General features: G+C 50.6%; 2 protein-coding genes across 6 annotated transcripts in view; one reads left to right on the top strand and one right to left on the bottom strand.

Moving 5' to 3' along the window:
• Ngef (neuronal guanine nucleotide exchange factor) overlaps nt 1-6,224 on the top strand; it is an 86,135-nt gene extending 79,911 nt beyond the window's left edge. For all 4 annotated transcript variants that reach the window (XM_060368793.1, XM_021644631.2, XM_021644632.2 and 1 more), the window contains 6 exons: nt 254-343; nt 1,326-1,489; nt 1,864-2,019; nt 2,847-2,926; nt 3,617-3,721; nt 5,301-6,224. In XM_060368793.1, coding sequence (XP_060224776.1) covers nt 254-343; nt 1,326-1,489; nt 1,864-2,019; nt 2,847-2,926; nt 3,617-3,721; nt 5,301-5,491 — 786 coding nt within the window. In that variant the 3' untranslated portion in view covers nt 5,492-6,224. The remainder of the gene's footprint in view (nt 1-253; nt 344-1,325; nt 1,490-1,863; nt 2,020-2,846; nt 2,927-3,616; nt 3,722-5,300) is intronic.
• Nucleotides 6,225-7,626: 1,402 nt separating this feature from the next.
• Nucleotides 7,627-12,751, bottom strand: Snorc (secondary ossification center associated regulator of chondrocyte maturation). Of its 2 annotated transcripts, none has more exons than XM_021644600.2 (3): nt 12,552-12,751; nt 7,923-8,105; nt 7,627-7,780 (listed from the first exon to the last, which is right to left on the bottom strand). In XM_021644600.2, exons 1-3 carry the CDS (start codon nt 12,622-12,624, stop codon nt 7,671-7,673), a joined length of 366 nt encoding a protein of 121 aa, XP_021500275.1. In that variant the 5' UTR covers nt 12,625-12,751; the 3' UTR covers nt 7,627-7,670. The 2 variants fall into 2 exon arrangements, with proteins under 2 accessions (XP_021500275.1, XP_060223861.1); XM_060367878.1 differs by lacking the exon at nt 12,552-12,751 and adding an exon at nt 10,259-10,363 and having other exon boundaries at nt 7,646-7,780.
• Nucleotides 12,752-27,342: the final 14,591 nt, after the last annotated feature.

Below are 27,342 nucleotides of genomic sequence, written 5' to 3'. Positions count from 1 at the left end.
AATTATGACATAAATATCCGATATGCAGGATATCTCATATGTGACCCCTGTGAAAGGGGTGTTCAACCCCCCAAAACAGAGCCCACAGGTTGAAAACCTCTGCTCTGGACCTCAAAGGATATCCCTGACTGTGGGGAGAAGGGACTCTAGCTGACCTGAGGCTGGCCAGTCATTGTCAGCTGCTAGACACACTGGTCACACTATGGCCAGGGACGTCCTGACAGGCTGGCCTGAAAGATCCCCTCTGTCCCAGGTGGTAAAGGCATGCAACGAGGGTGTCCGCAAGATGAGCCGCACAGAACAGATGATCAGCATTCAGAAGAAGATGGAGTTCAAGATCAAGGTGAGTCTGCAAGGGCGGGGTCAGCCTGTGCCCAGCCGTGAGGGGCACACCCTGCCCAGAGGCACAGCTGGTCCAGCCTGCAACCCCACCCACCCTTCCTAGTGGTAGAAGCACTAATTCTCCACCCAGGTTTACCTTCTGTGGGCTGGGCGGACCCACAGCTGCCTGCCTGTGTGAATCCGGCACGGTCACAGCCTAGTGATCCTCAGCAGCCGGTGCAGGGGGCTAGGGACTGTTCAAAGGATTCTCAGTGCTGAGGGATTTGCAAGTTATTTCCTTCCTCTGGATTTCTGGTGATGTGGATATCGGCACATGCTGCCTACTGAGGGCCCTGGAGAGCTTCTCTCATAGCGCAGAAGGAGAGGTCTTATCTAGCATGAGCAAAGATTAAAGGGTCCCAGAGGTCAGAGGTCAGGGCTTGGGAGCTGAGCCCAGCTGGCAGGTGTGAGAGGTCTTCTGAAACCTCCTGGGGTTACACTTGCTGGTGTGACTGACTGCAGAGTGCCTAGCTCTCATCCCTGCCAACGCCTTCCATCCCTAGCCCCAACCTCTTTATCCCACGGGCACTATTATTTCCCTTCTTCTGTGAACTTGACCTCTTAGGCTACATAGAGCAAGCTGAGCCTGGTGGGGTATTCACACACACACACACACACACATACACACGCATCCGAAGACACCAGCACACATGGACATGCCAAAGCACAGGCATGAGCACCGAAGCTCAAGTGTAGGTAACATAGACAGCACAACACATGCACAAAACATGTACAATACACTCACTAGGGACACACGTATCCACATGCAAACTCACACCCACGGCTGTTTTGCCGCCTGGCCAGTGGCAGGGAGCACAGTGCCCCCTCCATAGCCCTTACACCCCACACCCCACACCGTGCCTACAGCTTCACCCAGGGGCGGTGTTGGTAGGACCCTCAAGAGGGACCAAGGGTGCTGCCACCTGACACCCCTCCCTTCCCAGTCAGTGCCCATCATCTCACACTCCCGGTGGCTGCTGAAGCAGGGCGAGCTGCAGCAGATGTCCGGCCCCAAGACCTCCCGCACCCTGAGGACCAAGAAGCTCTTCAGAGAAATTTACCTCTTCCTCTTCAATGACCTGCTGGTGATCTGCCGGCAGATCCCTGGGTGAGCCTGGCACTGATGGAGAGTTCCTGTGCTTGATTTGGCCATGGTGCAGGATAGTGAGGGAGCTGGCAGCAGGGTAGCTGTCTTTAGGGTCAGGTTTCCAAAGGTCAGCTCTGCTCTTGCCCAGCTTTGGGCCACAATGGTGCCTCCCTGAGTGAGCCCCAGTGAAAACCTGAATCTGACACTGACCTCAATAAAGTGACCGCTGCCCTGCCACACCCTGGGAATGGGAGCCCTCCTAAGGAGCAGAGGATAGGCATGCTGGGATTTCCTGGGGGAGGTAAAGAGTGGCTGGGGCCATATGCTGGTTCTTCCAGCCAGCCAAAAGGTTCTCCTGAGACCAGCAGGTCTACCCTGCCTCCTTTGTTCCCCAGAGACAAGTACCAAGTATTTGACTCAGCCCCGAGGGGCCTGCTGCGAGTGGAAGAGCTGGAGGACCAGGGCCAGACACTGGCTAATGTGTTCATCCTGAGGCTGCTGGAAAATTCAGATGACCGGGAGGCCACCTACATGCTGAAGGCATCCTCTCAGTGAGTGTCCTGTGCTATGAGCCACATTGCATGCCATTCATAGGTTGAAGGTAAAACAGGGCTCAGCACACATCTGTAGGAGGCTGGCCTCTCTCCTCGGCATGAATCCTTCCCATGGGGACTCTGGCAGAGAGAGGACTTTTGTAGGCTCTTCTTGTTGGGGTGTGGGTGGCATGGGCTAGCTGCAAATTCCTGGGTTCGTGTGTGTGCAAAGAGAGCAAGTCCATCTTGTAAAATGGGATCCTTCTAGATGATATGCCAGTGAGCCACTATTGCCCTCCTCCTGTCTGTCTGTCTGTTTGTTTTCACTTTGTGTGGACTCCAGTCCTTCACTCTCCCATGTCTGAGAAGCCAGGGCGGCTACCCCACAGCCTCAAGCACTTGGGGAAATACATAAGACAGTAGGATCTGCTTTGTGGACCATGGAGCCCTGGCTTTCTCCTGAGCTGCCCAGCCAGCCTCCTCTCTCTCCTTCGTGTTCAACTGCTCATCACTACAATCCCGTCAGGAGCTGTCCCCTGCCCTGCCGAAGCCCCAGGCTCTATCTAGTTCACAGGACTAGCAGGAAGCAATGTTAACTTCCCCAGCTTTGCTGCAGCTGAGAGACTGTGGCTTCACTGTAACACTTTTGAGAGCTAGCAGCTTTCAGGACCTCACACTGTCAGGCTTCAAACCCCTGGCGCGGGAGAACTGTGCAGGGGTTCCCTGTGGCTGACCAAGCTGTCCTGGTATAAGCTGGAGCCAGGCTGCGGCCTGGAGGCCTACCATGCCGTAGGGTGGAGTTTGTTGGCTCTGCAGTTGACTCTGTCTGTCCCCTTCTTATGCAGGAGTGAGATGAAGCGTTGGATGACCTCACTGGCCCCCAACAGGAGGACCAAGTTCGTGTCCTTCACATCCCGGCTGCTGGGTAAGTCCCTGACTTGGAAAGGGGGCTCTTGGTTGACTTCAGCTAAAACTCGCTGGCCTCAGCTTCAGGGCCCCTTGGCTGTTTGTGTGAAGGCACTTCTGACCCTCAGAAGTCCATCGCGGCACCAACCAGGAGGCAGTGCTTGTGCGCGCTGGCTGCCTAAGCTTCATTCGAATTGGCTGGTTAAGGAAGAACAGAAGTCCTAGGAGTCCTAAGAGCCAGGCGGCAGAATCCTGGACCCAAACTCGAGTGTTCTATTGGGCTTTCTAGTTGCCTAAAACCCACAGACGACCCAAAGGAGCATGAGTCTGGCTTGTGAAGAAGTTACTGTCCCAGCCCGCTGGCTTGTCCTCACCCCAAGCTGCTCACAGGATCACACCAAAGAATAAGAGGTTCCTCCTGCCGTCTAGGCTGAGAGCCCCATCATGGCTATCGAATCCCTTCCTCCGTTTCCTCAGAATTCCTGGTAGCCTATTGAGGCCTCCCTGGGATGTGACCTTCCTCTCAGAGGGAGCCTTCCTTACTGCTGGGTGGCCCCAAGTCCTGTTTTCAATAGGACTCAGCCACCTGCTGCTGGCAGCATTGTCCCCGGCAGAGCACCACTGCCTGTTGGTCCTGCTTGCATGGAGGTGGAGCTGAGTGGAACCCGTGATGAGGACATGCAGTAACCGCTCTCCTCCTCTCCTGCAGACTGTCCACAGGTCCAGTGTGTGCACCCATACGTGGCCCAGCAGCCCGATGAGCTGACGCTGGAACTGGCAGATATCCTGAACATCCTGGAGAAGACCGAGGATGGTGAGGCACCCAGGAAACTCTGCATCTCAGCCGGCCATGGCCCTCCAATGGGAGGAAGGGCTGTAGCCTAAGTGTAGGACTAGCTGGCACAGTTAGCAGGTGGGCAGGCAGAGCAGCATCCTTTGCTGGTGCCCGCATAACCTAGGACAGCCTGTCTAAGCACTAGGCCCAGCATCCTCTGGTCGTTCCTTGGACTTCTGGGCCTTCCTTCCATTGCTGTGAGCTGTGAGGCTCCTCCCCCTTACAGCAAGTCTAGCAAGTGGTTCTCTGTCTCCTTCCCAGACTTGGCTATGGCCTCAGCCCTCCCCTAGGAGGGAACTTCACCCTGATCTCAACCTGTTTGATCACAAGCTTCTGGGGACACCCGTGACCAGGCCAAGAAGCACCCCCCTGCGGCCCACCTTGTGGGTGGCAGGCAGAATTAGCTTCAAAGGGAGTTTGTCTGTAGCTGCTGCCCATCTTAACACCAGCCCCCTTTCTTGTTCAGCAAGTTTCACTTTTGGATGTTGACTGTTCCTGATCAAAACCCCAGGGGTATCCGGGTATGATGACACACACCTGTGATTAGAGCACGGGGGAGACAGGGGCAGGAGGATCACTGAAAATTTATGGGTAGCCTGGGCACAGTGTGAGAACCTGATGTCATTATAAGAGATACAATCAAATCAAATCACCTGAGGAGAACAAAGGCCCCCTCCTGTCCTCTCCTTTGTCCAGTGTCATGGTTGGAAAACCAAGTGATCTCCGCGACATTCCTCTGAGGGTTCCAGGGACCCCTTGCCCTTTCTCTAACATAATACATTGCCTCACACCCCTCCTAAAGTGGCCTACAGAAGGCTGGGCAGGGACGGGCTGTTTAGCAACAAGCCTAACAGACCTCTAGGAGAAGCCAGGCAGTGGTTGTGAACGCTTTTAAATCCCAGCACTTGGGAGGAAGAGGCAGGTGGATCTCTGTGAGTTCAAGGCCAGCCTGGAGTTCAAGGCTATCCTAGAGTGAGTTCTAGGATAGCCAGGGGTACACAGAGAAACCCTGTCTTGGGGGGACAAAAGGGGGGGAAAAAGAGACCTCCTCCAGGAGAAGAGAGAGAGCAGAGGAAAGAGGCCACTTGGGATCTCAGGGTGTCCCCAGTTTGTAGTGGCCACCATTACCTCAGCAACCACTTGGCCCTCCAGGTGAGATTCTGAGAGATTATGCCAAGTGAGAGGGTGAGCTCGCTGTCCAGGTTTGGGAGTCAGTGGCCCGCTGTCTTCTACACTGGCCCCTTGGATGCCTCTTTTCGGGGTGGCCTTTCAAGTCTCCTGTCCTGGTACAGGGCAGACCAGAAGTGTTCGGGAATGGGCTCTCACTCAAGGGAGTCTGTAGCCTGGTTCTTCACACTTCCGTGAGTTTCCTAGCACACTCTAGGGGCAATCGAAGCTTAGGTGAAGTGCCAAGCCACTGCCCTTTGGGAAATGCGGAACTCCTGATTGTGGCTCCATCCTTGCTTCCCATACAGAGGGGAGCCGTAGCTAAGAGGGAGCCCCAGCCTTGCCTCACCCTGCCCCTGTAGAGCTCCTGATGCTACTGCCTCCTTTGCAGGGTGGATCTTTGGTGAGCGTCTGCATGACCAGGAGAGAGGCTGGTTCCCCAGTTCCATGACAGAGGAGATCCTGAACCCCAAGATCCGCTCCCAGAACCTCAAGGAGTGTTTCCGAGTACATAAGATGGAGGACCCTCAGCGCAGCCAGAATAAGGACCGAAGGAAGTTGGGCAGCCGGAATCGTCAATGAACTCCCCCTACCCAGCTCAGGCACCAGCCTGAAGGAGGGGTGTAGGCAGGGGGCGGGAGTAGGCCCAGCAGAGACCCCACCCCAACAGATAGAGAGGGTGTTAGGAAGGGCAATCAGTGCCTTCCCAGGCAGCAGGAGTGGCCTGGGCATGCACTGTCCCTGCCCACGCAGAGGGACTGTCCTGGCCACTGGCTTGCTTCCAATGCCAGCGGAAGGCTAAGTATTTAAGCAGTATTACATCACCTCCCCTCCAGCCTGTCAGTGCTAGAAGAGGGCAGGCATGCTCCAGAGACCTTGCCGGGACTGGAAGAGGCCCACCCACGGGTCCCTGGCAGGAGGCAGGCAGAAGGCAACTACCGTCAGGATCCCCTGAACTGCACGTGTCTTTCCCTACTTTGGAAGCCGTTGCAAGCCTACCAGGCACACCAATGGCCTGCCCCTGCCCGAGGGCGCTTGGTGAGCAGTCTCTACCAGCCCATCCCTCTGCCTCTGCCAGCCTATCTTGCACGGCCAAGCCCTGCCCTCAGCAGGCCCTCTAAAGCTTAACTGAGGGTTCAGGCCACCTCTAGCTCCTTGAAGGGTTAGATGTCACTTGTGTCTCCTGGCCCCTGAAGGAGCCTGGGTGTTTTGTAGAATGAATTGGTCACTGCATCCTTTATGGTCATGGTTTTGAGAAAAGCAAATATCATTTTTGGCTGCATTAAAAAAGAAAAAAGCATCCTGTATAAAATAAGGCGGAGAAGCCTATTCTTTGTTGCAGGCATTTGGTTCTGGCTGGGAGGGAGGCACAGTCTGACAGGCCATTAGGAGAGGCCTCCCCCTAAGGAGGGGTGCAGACACTTCCCAAGGGAGCCAACATCAGGTCTCAGGATGGGAAAGGATTTGGACCTCTGCTTATGGAGGGACTCAATAAAGGGCTCTTTGGGGAAATGGGGGACCCCTCCCTCTGCAGGGTGAGTACACATTTATAAAGCCACAGGGATGGACCCTAAGGTGTCAGTAAGCAGTGGCCCTTCGGATCTGACCTCTGGCCTGGGGCCTGAGCTCCCTACCTGGTCCAGACACTGGCCTCGGAAGTTCCTCTGAGCCTTTGGGGCAGCTGGTTTCCCAGGGAACTGCTGCCCCCACCCAGGCCTGCCTGCACAGCCACCCACACCTACCCCTGGATGATGTTCCACATCGGAACAGGCCTTTCGTTTGTTTTGTTTCTTGAGACCATCTCCCAGATTGCCTTAAACTCACAGCTCCCCCTCACCCCGCACCCAGCCTCCTAAGTCCTGGCATTGCATGTGTGTGCCGCCATGCCTGACCCAGAAGAGGCCTGTTCAAGGCACTGGACTGTATGGCATCTTCCCACAGACCACAGCACAGCCCTCGGAGGTCTTGCTTCCTCAGCCCCTCGAGCATTCCCGGAAGGATATGACAACTTGCCACATTGCAACCAGAGGGCCACAGCTCCAACCTTGACCTACCAACTCCCCCACCCCCCCCATTCTATCCCAGAGTGCTCCCCAACTTTCTGGGTCAGCTGGAAAAGGAAGAACAGCCCCAGGGAAATGATACACGGTATCCTCTAGGCCCCAGAAGTGTGTGGTTGGAAGTAGAAAATTGTGAGGAGGGGTGAAGACTCAAGGACTGGGGTTCTTAGTTAGGGTATAGCCCCTCCTGGAGCCTGAGTCAAGCCTTTACTGCCCCAGCCATCCAATGCTAATCCTCCATCATCTCTGTCGGTCTCAAGCAATCGGGCAAGCCTTAGTGAAGCTCTCCAGCTCTGCTTCCCCTCCCCCAGCCGGGCCAGGAAGAAGCGCAGGGGGCCAGGAGTTGTCGGGGCGGGGAAAGAGCTCTCAGGCCTACTGCACTGCAGCAGGGGTGGGGGGTGGGGGTGGGGATGGGAGTGGTGTGTGCAGCCAAGTGGTCCTTAGCAGACACCCGCTCTCCCTGCGTGCACTCCCCGCACAGCACAACACACACACGTGGTCACGCGTGCACGTGTTCCCCTCCTGGCGCTTTCCACCCACGACCCCAGGCACGTGGCGTGGCCCAGCAACACGCCCCCGTCCAGGTTCGCACGCGCCCACACCTGCACGCGGGCTTGCACGCACTGGCACACGGAGGGGACAAAGGAGAGCACAGGGTGCAGAGTCGCCGCGGGCGGGCCGGCGCGGCTCCTTTATTGGCTTCAAGAAGCGGAAAACTTTCTCAGCGCGACCACCACGAGTGCCAGCACCACGCAGGTGGCCAGCAGGGCGGCGATCACGATGGCTGCAATGGCGCCTGGTCCAAGCGATCCTGTGGAGGACAGAGGAGCATGTTACTCCCCTCCCCCCACCGACGTCCAGCCCAGGCCTGGGCCTCCGTGCTGTTCTTCCTCCCTCCCCTCCCTCTCATCCTCCTCCGTCTGGAGCTTCTCACTGGCCCGTCCAGGCCCTACCTCCATCCTGGTCCGACCCTGCGGGAGGGGTGCTGTCCTCCGGTCCTGGCGCAGAGGTGGGGAACGGAGGGCCGGAGACTACAAATTCCTGGCTGTGGCTGGTGCTCTCCAGAGGACCTTCACCCGAGGACAATTCAATGGGCTCATTCCACAGGGTGGGGTCGGGCCCCTGGGGACCCTCTGCTGCAAAGCCAAGGAGAGGCAGTGGGGGTCAGGTAGTCTGTGGGCAGGGATGACGACCCTCCCCACCAGATCACCGGAGGAATGCCCTGTGCAGAATCCAAGCACAGCACACCAGCCCCCACATTCCACAAGGTGAAAACTTGACTGGGAAATTAATTTCTAAGCTTAGGAGACCATCCACATGTGACCCCAAACACCCACTGAGCCCTGAAGCCATGTGAGGACAGACTGATGGGGGCAGAGAGCCAGGAGCAATTGCAAAATGGGAATTTCTCCATCCCCAGGGCAGAGAAAACTCAGCCTTCACTTGGGGTAAAAGCTGAGAGTCAAGGAACTTTCAGGGAGCCACTACCCTGGTAAAGGCCAAGAGAAGCCCACCCAAGTCACAGCCTCAGATCAGGAGGCCAGCCTTGGGCCTCTAATAGCCCCTCCCTCAATCCAAGAGAGCATCGTGCTGCCTGCAGGAAGTGGGGGACAGATGAAGGGCAGGTGGCCAGTGTAAGGGAGGTCCCCAAACTCCGTTAATCTCAGTCTGCACATGGGTCCCTGAGTGGACTTTTCATCAAGCATCCTCTGCAGCTGGGAGTCAGCATGGTTTGGGGGTACCCAGGGATCCCAGAATGAAGGAAAAAGACAGGGTGCACAGGAGGAATGAGTCACATGACCTACTTCCTTCTAACACACACCACTGTAAGGAGCTCAGCCTGTGAAACCCAGAGCACCACAGACCAGTGAGCCAATGTTCCCCAAGACAAGTTCAAGACCAGCTGGTCAGCAGGGTGTAAGGTGTCCCCTGAGCCTGTCTGTCTTGGCATCTTGGCTGGTCCCTAATCTCAACTAGGAAGGATGATCCAGGGACACTCAGCCCCCACGCAGGTCCCATACACAGGCGGACCACCAGTGGGTATCATTCTACCATCTCATTCATTCCATCTGCTTGTGGCATGGGAACCCTTTATCCCTAATCAGAGACAAGAAAGTCAAGGCTCTGGTTAAATGGAGGCAGCCATGGTGGGGTGGTCCAAAAGCCTTGGACAAGCTGGTGATAGCTCTGTCTCCTAGGGACCTCCGGTAAAGCTGTACCTCTATTACCAGCCCAGCCACAACGTGAAGGCACCTGGGACTCCTTTGAGGCAAGGGCTCCATCTTTGGGTGCCTCCTTCCCTCTATGACTAGGCGCAGAACAGGGACTGCTAAGGGTAGACGCAAGGGCCTTGAGTATTCCTGTCCATGGTTCCCACCCGGGGCAAACAGAACACACAGCCATAGCCTGACTCTGGTCAGCCTCAAAATAACCCAGCTCTTCCAAACCACCAATGTCTGGAAAGGAAAAAGAACTGTGAGGATTTGTTCTGGACCAGGACTGGGAAGGAGGGCTCATATGTCCTGTCAGAGACTCTAGTAAGTACAGTGCTGGGTTTTGGGTCCCAGTTTGCAGCCACATTCCGGTGAGGAAAGAGAGTGCCCTTGTTCTTGATTGAACAACTGAGGATAAATGATGTCGGCGACTTCGGACTGCTGTGTATCTGGCGGGGTCAGGGAGCCATGTGGCAAATATTGGTAACTGGTGAAGGCTGGGCAGGAGTTCCATCGATAATTTTACAACTGTTTTGGAGAATTGAAATCTTTTCACCATAAGGTTTTGGCAGACCCCTGTCTCCCCAGGCTCCACCCTGAAGCCTCTCACAAGCCTGGGTCCAATGGGACACTGGACTTGCAGGCAGGGACTACTGTCGTGTGCCTTGGGGGCTTCCCCAAACTGGAACCCCCTTTTCAGAAAAGGCCAGCGAAAGGCCCCAAAGACCTTTGTCGCCCACTTCAGGAGGCTTCCCTCTCACAGAGTTTAGGGCTGACTGACCAGCCTCCCACCTCCCCACCTCCCGAGAAGAGCACTCTGTGAAGAGGGCAAAGGGACGTGGTTAGAGAAGGCAGTGCTTACGGGCTAAAAGCCTGAAGAAGGACCTTAGGCCTCAATCTAGTCTCAGGCTCCCCTGGCTAAACAGAGGAAAAACCCTGAGCATGCCTGCCATTCAGGAGGCCCTGAGGTCTGGGCTTTGGAGACTGCCTGTCTGCCCTGAGGCTCTTCATGACACACCCAAAATAGGCAGGCAGGCTGGCCCCTCCCTACCCCACCTCTACTGGCCAAGACTCACCTCTAGTGCCAGGCATCTGGCCAGGGAGGCTGCCCAAGGATTCTGAGTGCCAGGTCCAGCCAGTCTAAGTGGTGCCTTCTCCTGGCCAGGGACTGTGCTTGCCCTAACCCACTAAGGAAGGGGGTGCTTCTGTGGGCCGTAGCCCAGGCATTATCTTGTTTTCCTATGCACTCAATGTTCTCCAGACTCAGAACAGCAAGAAAAAGAGCAACAAGCCAGCTCCCTCCAAGTCCTCTAGGGAAGCTGGGAACTGTGGACCAGTGTGCCAGCAGGAGAGGGGTGAGGATCCAGTACAGAGCCCTAGAGCAGGGCACTGGAGGAGCAGGCTGAGTGACATGGTAAGAGATCCCTGTTCTGCTCTGCCTTGGCCACAAGGAGTCCCGTACACCTCAAGAGTGAGCAATGCCGCAGGACTTTCAGCTCTGGCAGAAGGAGCATGGTGCCAGTTCCATAAGCTTGGACACCTCAGGCTGTCCCCTAGCCCCACCACCCCAAGCTGCTGCTCTGCCTTTTGGTAAATAAGTTTGTTCAACGGTTGGTCTGACCACAAGCCCCGAGGCCAGGCGCCCATGCTCACAGACGGCCTTTGTGCAGCCATGAAGAGCCTTTTCATCCCCACCCTGGCCTCCTGCCCACTCAACCTGGCCTGCTCCCCTACCTCAGTGGCTGTGGCCACCGGCTGAGGCAGGAAGGGTGGCAGGCTGGCCTGTGCCTCAACCCCAGGAGTACTCAACCTCCTCTTTCCTGCTACAGGAGCCCAAGAGATTGGTCCATGACCCTTGTACACACCTGCTCAGACATGAGGGTCCAGTGCTGGTTCCCAGAGCCTCCTATCCCCCACTCCCAGCACCCCAAAACTCAAGGTGGGATTGGCATGCTTATGCTGGCTGTGGGTTTGTCTGTTTTTTGGGGGAGAAGGGACCCATGGAAGAAAGAGGAAGTGGGGCCCTAGCTATTCCCAAAGCTTCTGCGGGAGCATAAAGCCCACCCACTACCATCCTGTGTGCACAGCCTGACTAGGGCTCTGGCTAGAGGCTTGGGCTGGAAGAGGCAGCAGAAACCTGGACAGGAGTCACTAGGAAGCTCAAGCTGCAAGGCCCTGCCAGGCAACAGCCTCAGGAAGCAGCCTTGGGTCCTAGGCGATGGAAAATGCCTCCTAGCACTGTAAGTCACATTTCCCGACATTGGGGTACCTCAGGCAACATCACTGGGCATTGCTGCTCCCACCCCAGAAGCTGGGTGTGTCCCAACCTGTGGGAAGAGATGGGTCTCCCAAAGATCTCTTTCGGGCTTAGCTGAGGGGCAGGGAGCTCTGCTCAGACTCCAAACACTGAGTGTTGAGTGGGCACTTGGCCATCCTGAGAGCCCTTTTTGTGAGACCTGGTGAGGTCTCGCCATCCTCCTGTGAGGGCGGCAGGGTAGTGGGTGTCACCTCCTGCAGATGAGAAAAGGGCTGAGAGAGGTACGAGACAAGCAGGCCAGAGCTGGACCTTGAGCTACTTCCTAGGATGTTGAGGGGAAACAATAGCCCACAGACCACTATCAAGGGTGCCTCCGGGTGTCACCGGGTGTGGCTGGGAGTTGGCAAGCCACACTTTTAAAGCAGAGGTGGCTTCTCTCCTTCGGAACAGACCCACAGACAGCTCTAAAGTTCAGGCTGCAAAGTTGTAGGGAACCCAGAGGCAGGCTGCCTTTCTGCTGTCCACTGGACAACTGCAGAAGATTTCGTTGTAGGCGAAGCCTACCTGTGCCTATGTCCCTGCTTGGAAGCTGACCTGGAGCAGCCCTGCCATGCAGCCTCCTTCATCAGAGCCTGGAGCATCCAGCTAGGTCTCCGTTCACTGTCCTCCCTGGTCTGCAAAGAACTCTGAGCAACATTTACCTCTACGGGCAGAGCTCCTAGGTCGTAAGCCAGCAGGGTAGGGTTGCAGAATTTAAAGGAATCACAAGGCTCTAGGCTCTCCACCCAGGATCTGGGTCTCTGGCCTCTTAGCCCTTTGCTGTTAAGGTCTGGTGACCTTCTAGGTCTGGAAGCCTTCAGATGTTCTAGTGACAAAGTACCCCCAGAACATCAGACAACCAAAAGTTCTTGGTCCCAGTACACAGGTCACCCCTACCTCAATGGCCACCCATCCCTGCCGCTAACAGTTCCCAGACATATCATCTTCTTCAGTTTCTACCAACTAGCACTGTGGGAGCCCCCTAGCTGGGCACCCCATCTCTTATGAGGGCCTTGTGCCCTATACGTACTGGAGAATCCAGCCCCATTGGTAGCTGTGGGTGTGCTCCTTACCTGTGAGCACTGCAGGGGCCAGGACCCCAGAGATGAGCAGCAGCGCCATGTGCAGGGCCGGACAAGATGCCATCCTGGCAGAGAGTGAGCAGTGTGTGGGACACGGAGGACTAAGCGGCTGGGCTCAGGCAGCGGGAAAGAGGCTTCAAAGAGCTGGGAAGGGTTTTCATCAATGCAAACTCTGTCCTCCTGGGACACCGTGCCCGCCCCCCACACATGCACGCGCGTGCGCGTGTGCACACACACACACACACACACACACACACACACACAGCACTCAAACAGACCTGCTGAACTGAACTACCAAACAGCCCCACCCTAAAGAGGAACGGAGAAAGTTGTTTTTAATTTTTTTTCTTTACCTTTCTATTCACTTCCTCCTTTCCTCTCTCTGTCTCTACCATGCCCCCTCCTCTTTCTCATCTTTCTTGCACACACAAACGCACACACACAGTACACTCCTCCCACATGTATTCCTGGACCACTAGAAGTGAGAACTTCTCAGGCTTCCCAAGACAGAGGCCTCACCCAGGGACCTTGAGCATGACAAATGCCTTGGACCACTGTGCCCAGGACTTTTGGGTGTCCCGGGAGCATGCATGGGAGACTCTGCTCAGCCACCTCCCGTGGGAGTTTTCAGCCGACCAGGAGCACTTACACAGCTACTTGCTGTGAGGCATTTTCTAGGAAAGCCCCTCAGCTGCTCTAGGCCCTTGCCAGAAAAACCTTTGAATGCACAGGTCCTCCCTTGCTCCCTTGCTCCCTTGTTCTTGCAGGCTCTCTCCTCTAATCTCGAGACTCAGTTTCAGCTTTAAGCCTGGGCCTGGCCCAGAATCCAGCTCACTGCCTCCCCAACAGCTCTGAGGCGGCAGCTGCTGAGCCCCTATGCACGACACTTGCCTCCCGGCCTCTGCCCATGCCCACGGATGGACTTCCAGCCCTCCCCCCTCTCAGGTGTGCTCACATGCAGGTTCCCAAAGTCTCTTCCCTCTGTCCCCCTTCCAAAGCCCAGAGGCCCTGCTACTTCTTCGGCTTTATGGTTTTCCAAACGAAAAGCCAAATTAAGAGTTTCCGCTGGCCAGGCTTCCTGCCACTCCCCCTCCCCCTCCCTCCCTCGGTGCCAGCTGCTGGTCCTGACTGGCCTCCTCCAGGATACTAGACTGGATCCTGCCCCAGGGCCTTTGCACTCTCTCTCCTTGCCCAGAGAGTAATGTCTTACAGGCAGCATGTGTACACTCCCACCTGTATTATTCAGGTCTCAGTTTGCTCAGTCAGCCCTCATCTTTTCATCACGCCACTTTAAATTTCCTCATAGCACTTACTTTTTTTGTGAATTTTCATATCCCTCCTCCTCTTGTGTTAATTTTCAGAGGGGAAACACTCAATCCAGGCGTGTTAAGCAACCCTTTGCTACTGTGACGAAATATTTGAGAAAGCTATTTAAAGGGATTATAAGGTCCTGCTCAGCTTGCCCCACTGCTGTGAGCCTATGGACAGGCAGAGCATCATGGCGGTGCCAGTGTCAGAGGAGGCTGCTGCTCTCATAGCAGAGGAAGAAAGAGAGGGAGACGGATCTGGGGACAAGACACACTTTGAAAGGCATGTCCTGAGCTCTATTTCTTCCAACCAGGTTCTGCTTCCTTCAGCCACAAACTTATCAGCAGATCAACTCATTGTGGGGTTACCACACTCATAACCCTTCTCAATAGCACCACCAGCTGGGGACAAGGCTGCAGCGTGTGAGCCCTTTGGGTGAAACTTCGTATCCAAATCATGAAAGATGTGCGTAAATCCTGTTTACAGGTTAATGAGCTTTTGTATCACACAGACGTGTGTAGATTCCACCCTCATCAACCCAAAACATGCCCAGCATGCCAGTGGGGCTCTCTGAGCCCCTCCCTGGCCAGTACCCTAGCGATTCACCTGTCATTCATAACGTTTCTCTGCTGTGTCGCTCAAGCACATTGCTGAGGGAGTGCTGGCACCTTTGCTTTTGCTGCTGGAACACAGAAGAATGTGTCACAGTGCGTTCACAGTGATCAGGGCTTTTATGAATGCAGCTTCCATGTTCTCCCACATCCTCCTTTGCACATGCCAGCGTCTCTCAGCTACGCGTCTGAAGATGAACCCTCCAGGTCAGAGTGCAGGCAAGTGTTCTGGAGATGCTTCAAGTCCTCATGGACACATACTTTGCCGGGCCTTAAAAATTCCTTTTGTATGTACATGTGATGTATGTATACGCATATGCGTTCACATGTATGTGGGCACGCATGCCCTGTGCGCATGCCTATGGAGGCCGGAGACTGACATCCAGCCTCTTCAGTCCCTTGCCCTGTTATTTACTGAGGCAGGGTCTCACTGAACCCCAAGCTGACCAAACGACTTCAGGCCACTAACTCCGGGACGTCCTCTGCCTCCCTCCCGAGCTCTGCGGTTCCCGCCAGGCCACCCTGCTCACCCTGACTTTGATGCGGTGCTGGGGGTTCAACTTTGGTCCTCACGCTTCGGTGGCAAGCACTTTGTCTATTACGCCATCTCCCAGCTTTGCCATCTTATTAGTACTCGGGTACCTATGTGTTATTTGCCTTCCTGTGACATGTAAATCGGGACGGGTCTGCTTGGATTTGGCTGTTCTGTCTTTTTGCTTATTTATTTGAGTACTCTAATATTTGAAAAATTATTATTTTTTTGTATCTTGCAGATAAAAATCCTTTGTCATATATATGGACCAGTTCTTTAACATGAAGTGCTCGCTGGCTCCCCCTACCCCACTGTGTTTCCCCTATGAATATAAGCCCCACGAATTTCATTAAATTTTAAGTGTATGAGTGTGTTTTGCCCACATGAATGTCTGTGCACCCCATGCATGACTGATATTCAAGGTGGCCAGAGACAGCATCGGGTCCCCTGGAACTGGAGTTATAGATTATATATAGGTGAGCCGTCAGGTAGGTACTGGGAACTGAATCCTGGTTCTCTGGAAGAGCAGCAAGTGTTCCTAAGCCGTGAGCCAGCTACACTGGGGACTGGTTTATTCCCTAGTGACTCCCAGAGACCAGTACCATGGTCCATCCCGCAGAAACTTAGTGTGTGGATGGAGCTCAATGAGATATCTGTATTCATCTAAGTCTCACCTGCTCATTCATTGGCTCACCATTTTTCAGCTCCCACTTCCCACTTTCTGTGCCCTGGAGTGTGGCCCCCAGATGACTTCCTGTTGAGTTTACCAGTGGGAAAAGCAGTACTGGTGGGAGGCAGGGGGAGAGGTGAGAGCCATGGCTCCAATTCAGATGTCTGAGAGCATCTTCTGTGCCAGCAGTGATAGGCTGCCTGTTCAGTGGCAGCAGCTGTTTGAGCAGATGGGATGTCGGCTTCTGGGTCCCCTTGGGGCAGCTGTGATACAGGGGCTATGGTCAAACACCTAAAAGAAGCAGATTCAGGGAGGGGAGGTTGTATTTTAGCTCACAGTTCCAGGGGCGTCAGTCCATCATGGGGGAAAGACATGTTGGCAGAAGCTGCTTGCCTGCATCTAGATCAGGAAGCAGAGACATGAAGCCGGGCTACAAACCCCAAACCCCACCCCTCCCCCAAGACAGACTGTGAACATTTTAACAAACTTCCCAGCTGAATCTTTTCTGCTTGAGTAGTCTGTTTTCTAGTCAGACTCTGACCAAGACAGATACCTGGGATGGCCCCAGGAAAAGGACTCTCAGAAGTCTATTTCTGGCTTGATCTTCTTGCCCTTTGACCTCAAGTGCTTGTGAAGACCTCACTGTCAGCAGAAGTGAGACACTGGTGGCATAACATGCCATGCCATATATAGGCTTATTATAAAACGCTTATTATAAAGTGCTATCAAGGATGAGGTTTACACAGTGCACTCGTGTGTGTGTGTGTGTGTGTGTGTGTGTGTGTGTGTGTGTGTGTGACAAGATCTCACCATGTAATCCAGGCTGGCCTCAAACTCATCGCAATCCTCCTGGTTCCTCCAAGGGCAGGGATTATAGACATAGCCTTTACATCCACAGAAAAAGAATTTAAAAGCCAATTGGATGTGTGTGTGTGTGTGTGTGTGTGTGTGTGTGCTCACATGATTAGGACAATGCCCTGACCTTTTGATGCCCTGACTTTTGATGCTCACAGAAAGTGATAATCTCAGAACTTAGATTCAAGACTAACACTAGAACTAGAGCTTTGACACAGAATCTCTTATTTCTTACAGAGTCTTTGGCTGCAAGTCAGGCCCAAAATTTAATTGCACATATTGCAGAATGCACTGTTAGGCTGGATGGCACCATTGCCAGTGCTCACAGGTGACCTTTAAATCATCAAGACCTTGAGCTCCGAGTGGGGACACCTAGGCAGAGCAGACACATTTAAGAGTGTCCCACCAAGTGTGCTTGACTCCCTTGTTCCTGAGACAGCCTTATCTGCTAAATTCCCTCTCGAGAGGATGCCTGTCCTCAAGCTCCACAATGACTCATTCTCTCCCTGTCCACATGAGCCAGAGGCCAGTATTTCCAAGGAGGACAAACACAGAGCCTGGCTTAGGAAGAGTCGAGAACAAACCACGATGGCTAATGCACCCTAACAAGGATTGAGCAAGCACTCTTCAGAAAGACTTTGCTGGCTTATATCACCAGAAACCTGGAGAAGGGGTGAGAGTCCTCAGGTAGACTAAGTGAGCAGGGTGTGGCTAGGACCTGGGTCAGCTTTCCGTATCGATAGGAAATTCAGAATCCAGGGCGTCAACAGTTGCACCAGTCTGGTGGGTTGAATGGCTAAAAGCCAAAACCTCATGACTAGGACAGATGCACTGAAACTGAGAAGCCTAAATCAGACAATAGACGCCACAGGCTGAGCTAAGGAAGACACATGTGATGGTTAATGTCAGCTGGACAGGATTCAGAATCCCTTAGAAAATAAGCCCAGGGGCATGCATGCCTATGAGGGCTTCACATTAGTTTAATTGAAGGGTGACCCACCCTGCAAGATTTAAAAAAAAGGGGGGGAGGAAGCCTGTTATCATGCATCTCTCGATTCCTGACTATACTGGCAGCTTGACAAACTGCCTCAAGCTCATGCTGCTATGACTCCCTGGTCATGGTGAGGTTGCGCCGGCTGCAATGTAAAGCCCTTTCCCCTTAAATTGGTTTTGTCACAGTATTTCATCACAACAGGAGAAGTAAATTGGTTCTGAGGCATTAGGGCTATCGCTCTAAGAAACTTGACTGTGTGGGTCTTCAGCCTTTGGAATTGGCTTGCAGAAGGAATGGGAAAGTATAGGACTTTGGGTTCATAAAGCCCTCAGGGTTTAGTGGCCCATTACCTATGCTTGTGTAAGTGCTGGTGTGTGTGGGGGGACTGGCAGCTCTGTGAGAGTCTATTCTGATCCTGCTCCATCTGGTAAGGAGCAAGCACCCATGTAGCTTACTGATCAAGCTGAATTTGGACCCTGGGGACTTCTGTTTTCATCTTATTTCTGGCCCATTGTGGGAGGTAAATGGGTCAAGAGTCTTTCTGCCTTCAGTGAGGCTGAGTTGGAACTCCGTCTCAGAGCATGAATGCTGCTGTGTTCCTGTTCAAAGTCCACTTGCCTCTACACTGAGAATCATCTGGATGCCATTCCCACACCACAGTCCTAGAACGGTGAACATTCACCGCTGGCCCTGACAGTCTACTGAGGTGCGTATCTGACATTCATACCTTTAAAGCCCTGGTGATCTGTGCTCACAGGCCCATACTGGCCAACACATTTAACACAACCACCTGGTGATGTCCGGGTGTCTGTCTCAAAATTCTGGATCAGTGATGTTTTAATTAATTGAGTTTCATGAGATATTGACTTACCGTCTCCCATGGTAGCATCCTCAACAAAAGACAGAGAGGACACATGGGTGGGGGCTCTCAAAATCTCCACCCATTGCTGCTTCCAAGGTCTAGACAGGCACATCCAGGAAGGTGTTGCCGACCAGGATAAGCTGGAAGCCGAGCAGCCCCTGGAACTAGAAAGCTACCTCTTGTGGTGCCCCTGAAGCCGAACTGCTTGAGCTGTGAGTCTAAGCCCACACTCACCCTCCATGGTGGAGGCCAACACTCACCCATCTCCTCATCCTGCCTTCACAACAGAGCTGCCACATATCACTGGGCTGCAGATTAGAAAGGGACCCTCTGCTAGCCAGGGGTGTAGCTGATATCCTCGGAGACAGGAGGGAGACATATCTCCATCATCTGACTAAATGCACTTATCCATCTTTTCGTTTTCTGCACCACCACCCCACCTACCACTGCTGCTCACTTCAGAGTTTTTTCGTTAAGTACAGCAATGAATCACTTGACAGTAGCACGCCATTAGACACTCACCATTGGGCAACTATGTCATCATTGTACACATATCAGAGAGTATGCAATGTAAGATGGCCACCACATTCCTGACTGTTTGACCGCACGGGGCCACAGACCTTTGGTGACCGAAGCATTGCTAGGCAGCATGAGTCCAGTGAGCTCTAGCTGTCTCTTACAGTTTCATGGGTTAGCAATTACAAAACTACTTTGGTGTATTAGAGGGTCGAGCAACCAAGGAAAATAGAATTGACTCTTCAACAATACTGACGTTAGAGGTACTAACCCTTTTGTTTCCCCAAAACTTAACTGTTAGCCTGCTGTTAATCTGAAGATGACCTGGGAACAATCCAGCAACATATTTTTTTTGTATGCAAGTAGAAAATACAGGAGGACTGTGAGAGCTCATTTTACTGGCATCTGCAACTGACTAGAGGTAACATAGACTGTTCCCTTGTGGATGATTACTGTCACACAGTGTTTTTCATGAATGTGCCCAGCACTTTAGCTTGCTGCAAGCAATGTGAGGTGGTTACAAAATTGGCACCACAGAATGTATCATTGTAAGTTTTATATGGTTATGATTTAATATTGCATCCTTACATTTGCTCACATTTTTTCTTGATTACCAAACATCATGTAGAGTCTGTAAGTACATAAGTGTTGATACATCTTATGATAGGCTGGGCATAATTTGTAGAAAATTTTAGAAAGATTATTCTAAATCCATGGCCTATTTTTTCTTCTTTCCTGATATTTCTAGGCAATATGATTTTTTTGTTTTCAAAATCTCAGAAGCATCCCCCCAAAATCCATGCATGTTCAAAGGGAGCGCATACAATTTGGGCCCATGTTGCTCAAGAATGAATCATGCAATGAAAATTATGGAAGCCAGGTTTCTCATGGTAGAGAAGAAAATTGCAGATATGGAGGGAGAAAGACTAGGGTGATTACGTGGTGTTACACCGGAGCTGGCGTCACCACCAAGTCTAAATATATATTTAGCATGTAGACATGTGAAAACAGCTAATTCCAAAGTTTGAAAAGGAATGCAGGTGAGCTGAGAATAGATTGTGCCAAAAAAGGAAGTACCCAAAGAATGGATGATGAGGTTGCAAAGGACACAGAAAAAAGCCAGCTGCAAATGGATAATTTGTGAATAAAAACAAGTATCAGATCATAGCCTGTCTAGTATGTGTACAATGGATAAGAAGTTCTTCATGATACAATGTTAACGCTAAGTGTTAAACAATGCTGGCAACATAATTGTTCAAGCAGGGAGCGTAAAGGTGCTAAAACTAGTAGACAAAAGTTGGATGAGGAACTAGGCATTTATCGGCTATCAAACCATTCCCTCAGAGTGGAAAAGACTCGCAGGCACCACCTTGAGCAAGTCACTCAGGTAACGGCTTAAACGAACACCGTGTGTCACTCAGGACCCATGGTTATTTCTGTGGCACCCCTTCAAATCCTCATAACCACCGTCAAATCGTGAGGAAACTCAGGACAAAGGCAAAGTGGGCACATTCTAAAATCACCGTCCCGTACTCTGAGACATGCCAAGGTGTGAGAAGCAGATGGGCTGAAAAACCAGCGGGTCCAGGTTGAAAGAGACTCGAGAGCTGAGCACTGCATGCACAGCGGTTGTGAATAACACCTTGTACCTTTGCAAGCTTTGTTTGAGGCCCCGGTGGAATAAGTGTTGAAATATTAGCACACCCCAAATATGGAGTTAGTTCCATACCATTAATGTCCTAATTTAACAGCTTCAGGATGAGTAAGTAACAGACTGCTTCCAAGAAATCTTCGAAGGGTTTAGTGGTAAGGACATAAGGAATGCAAACTACTTTCAAGTGGCTAGTGAAGAATTACTGAGCATGTATCCATGTTCACTGCTATTCTGTTAAAAAGCCGTATGTCCATCAAACTGATGAATGGACAATAAAAATGTGGTAAATTTCGGCAATGAAATATGGTTCAGCTGTTAATAAAAAAAATAAAAATTTGCAGGTAAATGGATAAAGCTAGAAAAAAAAATTATCCTGAGTGAGGGAACCTAGACCCAAAAGGCAAATACTGTGTTTTCTCTTATATGTGAATGTTAGCTTTTAAGCTGTTGATAACGTGTGCTACAATCTGAATAACCAAAGGTTCCGCTCCTAGTAAGGTTGAGGAGGGAGGAATGGGTCTCCCGAGGAAGGAAAATAGAATATAGTGTTATGGAGAGACAAGGAGGAAGCTAGACTCTGTGGACTAGCCAGGGATGGTGATGGGACAGGAGGGCAAGAGAAGACAGATGGGAGGGACAGTGACCATAAAAGGCCATTTAAAATGAACATAGAAGCTATGTAAAAATCTACTGCTGGAGAAGTTTCCTAACATATATACATATATGAAAGAAGTCTAAACAGGGGCACTGAGGAGACAATGTCCCAATTAGACATCTTACATTGCAGAGTAAAACTTCCATTACCAGGAATGGGTTGTAGCCTATTAAGTCGTTGGCCAAGGGTCTCAGGGAACCCCCCAAACATCACAGGCTATTGTGAAGGGTATGGGTTACTCTCCATAACCTGATGATAAGGCCTTATTGCCAAAGACAGCACTTACGTCAGTGAACATGGAGTAGAGCTGGTGCCCAATTGGAAGCTTCATCCCTACGAAGTAGCATTTATGGCATTAGAAGTTACTCTACATGTTACCAGAGTAGAAAGTTAATCATCAGCATCACTCTTCTACAAACTCTATGACCTAGAACAATGACCTGCCTGAAAGATACATTGGTGTTAGTGGCACAAATGTTACTGGAATAACCAACCACCATTCATTTAATCATTCATTCATTCATTTATATACACAAGTGCTCTGTTTTCATGCACACCAGAAAAGGGCATCAGATCCCATTACAGATGGTTGTGAGCCACCATATGGGTGCTTGGAATTGAATTCAGGACCTCTGGAAGACCAGCCAGTGTTCTTAACCACTGAGCCATCTTTCCAGCCCTATTTATAGATTTTTACACAATATATTTGATTATAGTTTCCCCTCATCCAACTCCTCCCAGATCATCCCCAGTTACAACCTACCCAAATCTATACCCTTTCTCTGTCTCTCTTTCATTAGAATACAAATAGTCATCAAGATAAAATAAAAAAAAAAAACAACAGACGTACAAAACAAACATGAAAAAAAAAAAGACCCAAACAAAAAGCACAAGAAACACTTTTCTTGGTGAGAGCACTTTTAAAACTGAATTTAAGACCCAGTCCATGAGATGGAACCTCTACCTGACGCTGCTCAAGTGGCCAAGAACCTGAGACTAGATTGGTCATGGGTGGAGGGGAAATACTATTATTCTGTTCACGGAACACAGCAATAAGATGACTCCAAATGACGTGTTGTTATAGCCATCAATAAGTCCTTCTTTCAACCCTCATCAGAAAAGCTTCTTCTTGCAGTAGATGGGAATTAGTACAGAGACCAATAACCAGACAATTTACAGAGAGTAAAAAACTGTTAAGCACTCAACCCTAGATGGGATGTCTTCATCAACCCCCTTCCCTTAAGGCTCAGTGATCTATGCAGGAGGAAGACAGAGTGTAAGACCCAGGTGATGGATGACTCCAGGAAACCGTGTCTGCCAGACACAACAACGTTGATGCATACATTGATTCAGAGAGACTGTGGGAACACACAAGACCTGCATAGGTTCAAGACAAACAGGGATCCCAGAACTGAGAGGGGAGTGGCTACGGGGTCCCACCCCTAACCAAAAGCTATGTGTAATTGCCACCTGCTGGCCAAGGGAAAAATCAGTTTTCATCAATGGGGTCTCACTGGGTATACCAACTACATTTCAGGACAGGTCTCGTGGCCAGGAGGTCCCATGCCCAACACAAAACAAACCCAATGGTATTTTTGTGGACTTTTTGTTTCTTTCTGCTTTGTTTTTGTATTTTGTTTGTTTTATTATCTTTTGCCTTTTTGTTTGATTTTCATTTGTGTGTGAAGGGATAAGGAGTCCTTCCTTCCTTCCTTCCTTCCTTCCTTCCTTCCTTCCTCCCTCCCTCCCTCCCTCCCTCCCTCCCTCCCTCCCTCCCTCCCTCCCTCTCTCTCTCTCTCTTTCTTTCTTTCTTTCTTTCTTTCTTTCTTTCTTTCTTTCTTTCTTTCTTTCTCTTTATTTCTTTCTTTCCTTCTTTCAAAGAGGGAGAACATAAAATTGGGTGGGTAGGGAGGTGGGGAGGAGGATCTGGGAAGACTTGACAAACATGTTCAAAACACATTGGACTGAGAGAGAACCCATATTGGAATGAGGAGTCCAAGCCGGACACTGCTGTGATGATCAGGATAGCCTAAAGACCTACGATAGAAAAAAAAAAAATCAGTGAAATGATTCCTGGCGTTATTTTGCTATACTCATAGATCAGCTAAAATTCCAGACTTTCCAGTCGTTCTTAGAACTAGCTATAGTTATGGTGCACATGTCTACCCAGTGAGGTGTGAGATGCTGAACAGGGCTCCCAGGCAAGTCCTTGAATGAAATTTATGCCTAAGCTTTTGCCTAGCCCACCCCTTCTTCCTGCCTCAAATATGGGAATATAGACTGGATCAGAAATGACCTTGAGGATGGAAGCCATAGTCATGTTGATAAAGCAGAAAGAATCCACGTCCTGGATCCACCATGAGCCGTAGACTTACGACCTCAAATTCCACTTGAGAAATAAGCCACCCTGCTGCTAATTGTTACTTGACTTCTTCTGTTATATGCGACTAAACCCACCACTGACCCACTGACCATTTATTTCTCGGGGTAATGGATGAATTCAAACTTGCTGTGGGGGGGAGGGGGTACTCTAATGGTCTATATTTGGGGGGAAAGTAAACAATCCTTAAAGCGTCTTGTCTAAGGTAAACTTCATGGAGCCAAGTGCCCAGCCCACCATAGAAAGCCCATCCCCAGAATCCAGCCCCGCAGCAATGACAGCTTTCAGATAGCAGCAGCTAGCTGTAGGGAAGGAACAACCCCATGTCCTCAGTGTCAACAGGCCATTTGTCTCACAAGGGAACTCTAGTTTCGCTGATAAGCTTATGACTGAAATTCCCATCAAGCAGGCTTTAGGCTCTCTCGGTAACTAGCATTACTAGAAGCTGTATATGATCACCATTCCTAGGGAATCAGACATCTGAAAATGAGTATTACACAACTGACTGCCTTAAGGGTCTCAGGATCCCAAGCAACTACTGCTGTCCCAGAAACAAGACAGGAAGAAATGGTTACTAGAGGCTAATTGTAAAAATGGAGTCTTTTGGAAGGCATGCCTTGGAGATTGTTAAATTTCCCTGCATTAATTTAAAGACACCTAAAAATATTGGCTACCCCCTACTTGAGATGCTGTGTTTCATCTATATACTTAAACCTGTCACTTGTAAAGTGGCCTGTAGGTCATGTTAAGAGTTTTGTCAACTTGAAACAAGCCTGAGTCATTTGGGAAGAGAGAATGTGAGAGAGAAAATATCTCTGTGAGATTGGCCATGGGCAAGTCTATCTACGGGCCACTTAAAGACTGACGTGAGAGGACCCAGCTAACTGTGGGCAGCGCCAACCCTGGACTGGCCCTCTTTGAGGGCTTAAGAAAGGTTGCTGAACAGCCATGGGAACAAGTCACCAAGCTGCATTCCTCCATGCTCTCTTCTTCAGTTCTCACTTCCATGTTCCTTTCCTGACTTTCCTCAATGAACTGTACCTCAAACTTGAAGATGAAAAACCTCTTTCCTCAAGTTGGTTTTTGTTCTATCATAGCAACAGGGAAGCAAACTAGAAAACGAAGAGTTGACTGGTCAAGCACCAATAAAGACACCACCAGTTCGGCTCTCACTGGGGTCCTAAGAAACTCATCGCTAGGATGGTCACCCTGTGTGGGGGATGTGTATGTCTGTATCTGTGGGCACTGCATGCCAGCTGCTCTCTCGATACTCTCCTTTACAATTCGACTCCACCAGAATGTTCACTCATTAGGCTCATGGGCTTTTTATCTTAAAAGATTACCAATTTTATCACTACCATGTCCATTTTTAAATCAGGGTGGTATGTATTGATTATATGCACTAAAATTTGGGGTGTGGTATCTCAGGTGAGGTGCCTGCTGCTGAACATTGAGGACCAGAATATCTGACCTTCACACATGCATCAGTTAAAAAAATTCAATGGTACAAGTATCATGATCCAGGTATTTAAACCACAGATCCCCCTCCCAACTTAACATGAAAATAGTCCTTGATGAGATGGATAAATGACCACGCTGGTCTTTCCCCAAATAACTACACACTCTTTGGCAGTGTGGCCTTGTCACTCTTTCCACTAAGGTGGGTGGGACAAAGGCCATGCTTCTACCCCTAGATTCAAACATGCTATCACAGCAAGCAACCCAGCAGAAGGGGGACCTACCGCCACCTGCCAACTCTCCCTATTAAAGCCAATGTTAACAGCTCCTGCAACCATCAGTCCAGTTCCAGCCTATTGTCACCATCACTTACTTACCTGAGAGGCAATCCTGAAAGGTCCACCTCATTAAACCTTCACAAAGCAAGCCTAGCTAAGGGCTGAAGTCATGAGACTGCATGATCCCCTTCCTACTCACAACCAAAACATTGAGGCACCTGCTACAATTTGACTTTTTTTTTTTTTTTTTTTAATAGAACAGACGCTCCTTTGACAGTCTCTATCAAGCTGGCTTACTCTAAAACCAAAATCCCAGTACACAAAACACATTTTGCTGGTTCTCAGCACCCAAAGGCTCTGCACTGCCAGGTTAAACCCACCTAAGATGGAAAATGTTCAGGGGAAATCACAACAGTACTCAACATAATCTGTAATTTCCAAGTCATTATTTTCTTGCATGAATTTATATGAACTGAGGCACTTCAAGTAATCTATAGATGATTTTAAAGTGTACTGGAAGATGTAGATTTGTAAATAAATAAATAAAGAGACCTCTTTGAATTACAGAATTAAGACTGTTATATGGAAGGGTTCTGACCCAATGCTCTAAAAGAACTTTGTAACTTAAGGGCTGGGGTGTCACCCCAGCATGTAGCATGTAAGCTCTACATGCACCATGCCCAGAGTACCATCCCCAGCATGTCCTTGACTGACCCACCCCCAAGCCCTACAGGAATAATGAAGGAAACAATTAAAGAGCATGAAAATGCATAATTAAAAGGTGAAAAATGTCCCTAGAAACTGGGAAGCAAATGGTGTGTGTGTGGAGGAGGTGGGGAAAGGTTCCTGGTTAAGGAAAGGGAATGCTCCATGACTAAAATGGCTGTTCTCCTAATATGTCAAGTGGATCCCAACTTGTTTTTAGAGCTATTTTTATCTTGCTGGAACAAAAAAGTTTGACAAGTTCAGGGAAGGACATTGTAGGGATCTGAGGTTCAAAGGCAATCTTCCAGTCCACAGCTGAGCTTGGCAGCAGCAAAGGATAGCTTCCTAACATCCATCCGGACCATTCACTACCTTCCCAAACACAGACCCAGTCAGTGCTCCCCCAACTCCACTCCACCCCACCCCTGCCACTCCTGGAAGAGTGCCCCAGGATGCCATCTCAGGTGCCTGCAGTACCAAGGCTGTTCCATGCCATCAAGAGGAAGAGTACCATGCCAAGCTCAGCTTCAAGAGAAGTAAGTACAAGAGATGCTTAGAGACACCACAACCACATTTTTTTTAAGTTCTTTTTTATTTTCCTCCACACTGGCAAAAGTTCCAAGGGAGCTTAAAGTTTTGTAAACATTTTAACTATCCCTCTTCCCCACCCCCCCTTTTGAATTTACAAAGCAAAGGAGAGTAGGAGTCTCACATTTTTATGGTTCCTCATCTCCTTATGCTATTTGATCCAAAAACTATTTACAAGTTTGTAGCAGTCTCTGTATAGTTATTGTACATGTTTAGGAGGGAGAGGAAGAAGGGATAGGAAGAATGGTGATCCAAAATAATAAAAAATAGAAACCAAATCGAATCTTCCAAAACCAAACTGCTCTCAGAGCAACTCCAGCCTTCTCCAGGCACTGATGACGAAGGGAAGGCAAGTGCTTCATCTACGAGCGGCCCACCGCATGCCTCTTGTACAGGCGCCGCTGACCCACAGCTCCCGCTGAGGGGGTGACAGAGCATCCCAGGTGATGACTCTCTACAGGCGTTCGGTAGAGGCAGTCAGTTTGTTAAAAGGAGAGCTTGAGTACATTTCTACTTGATGTGAAAGGGTAGAAGTGGGCCTCTTGCTCCCATCCTTGCCCATCCCCTCCATCCCACTGCATCCTCCTGCATAGTGGTTTCCACAGATGAAGGTCTTAAAGATGGTCAGAGGCTTTGTATGTTCTCTTTTCAGAAAAGGCAAGCAATTTGCCATCCCAGAAGCTTTACACAACACCTTTTCAGGGCCATAGCAAAAC

The sequence above is a fragment of the Meriones unguiculatus genome, chromosome 15, assembly GCF_030254825.1.
Source record: "Meriones unguiculatus strain TT.TT164.6M chromosome 15, Bangor_MerUng_6.1, whole genome shotgun sequence".
Classification (NCBI taxonomy): Eukaryota; Metazoa; Chordata; class Mammalia; order Rodentia; family Muridae; genus Meriones; species Meriones unguiculatus.
This window is presented reverse-complemented; position numbering and strand designations above follow the sequence as displayed.

Bases quoted from the DNA above. Each gene is read 5' to 3' on its own strand.
- Snorc (XM_021644600.2), bottom strand. From the start codon at position 12,624: ATGGCATCTTGTCCGGCCCTGCACATGGCGCTGCTGCTCATCTCTGGG. The intron at 8,106-12,551 runs GTAAGGAGCACA...TTGGCTTTGCAG, and splicing joins GGCCCCTGCAGTGCTCACAG to CAGAGGGTCCCCAGGGGCCC. The intron at 7,781-7,922 runs GTAGGGCCTGGA...TGTCCTCCACAG, and splicing joins AGGGTCGGACCAGGATGGAG to GATCGCTTGGACCAGGCGCC.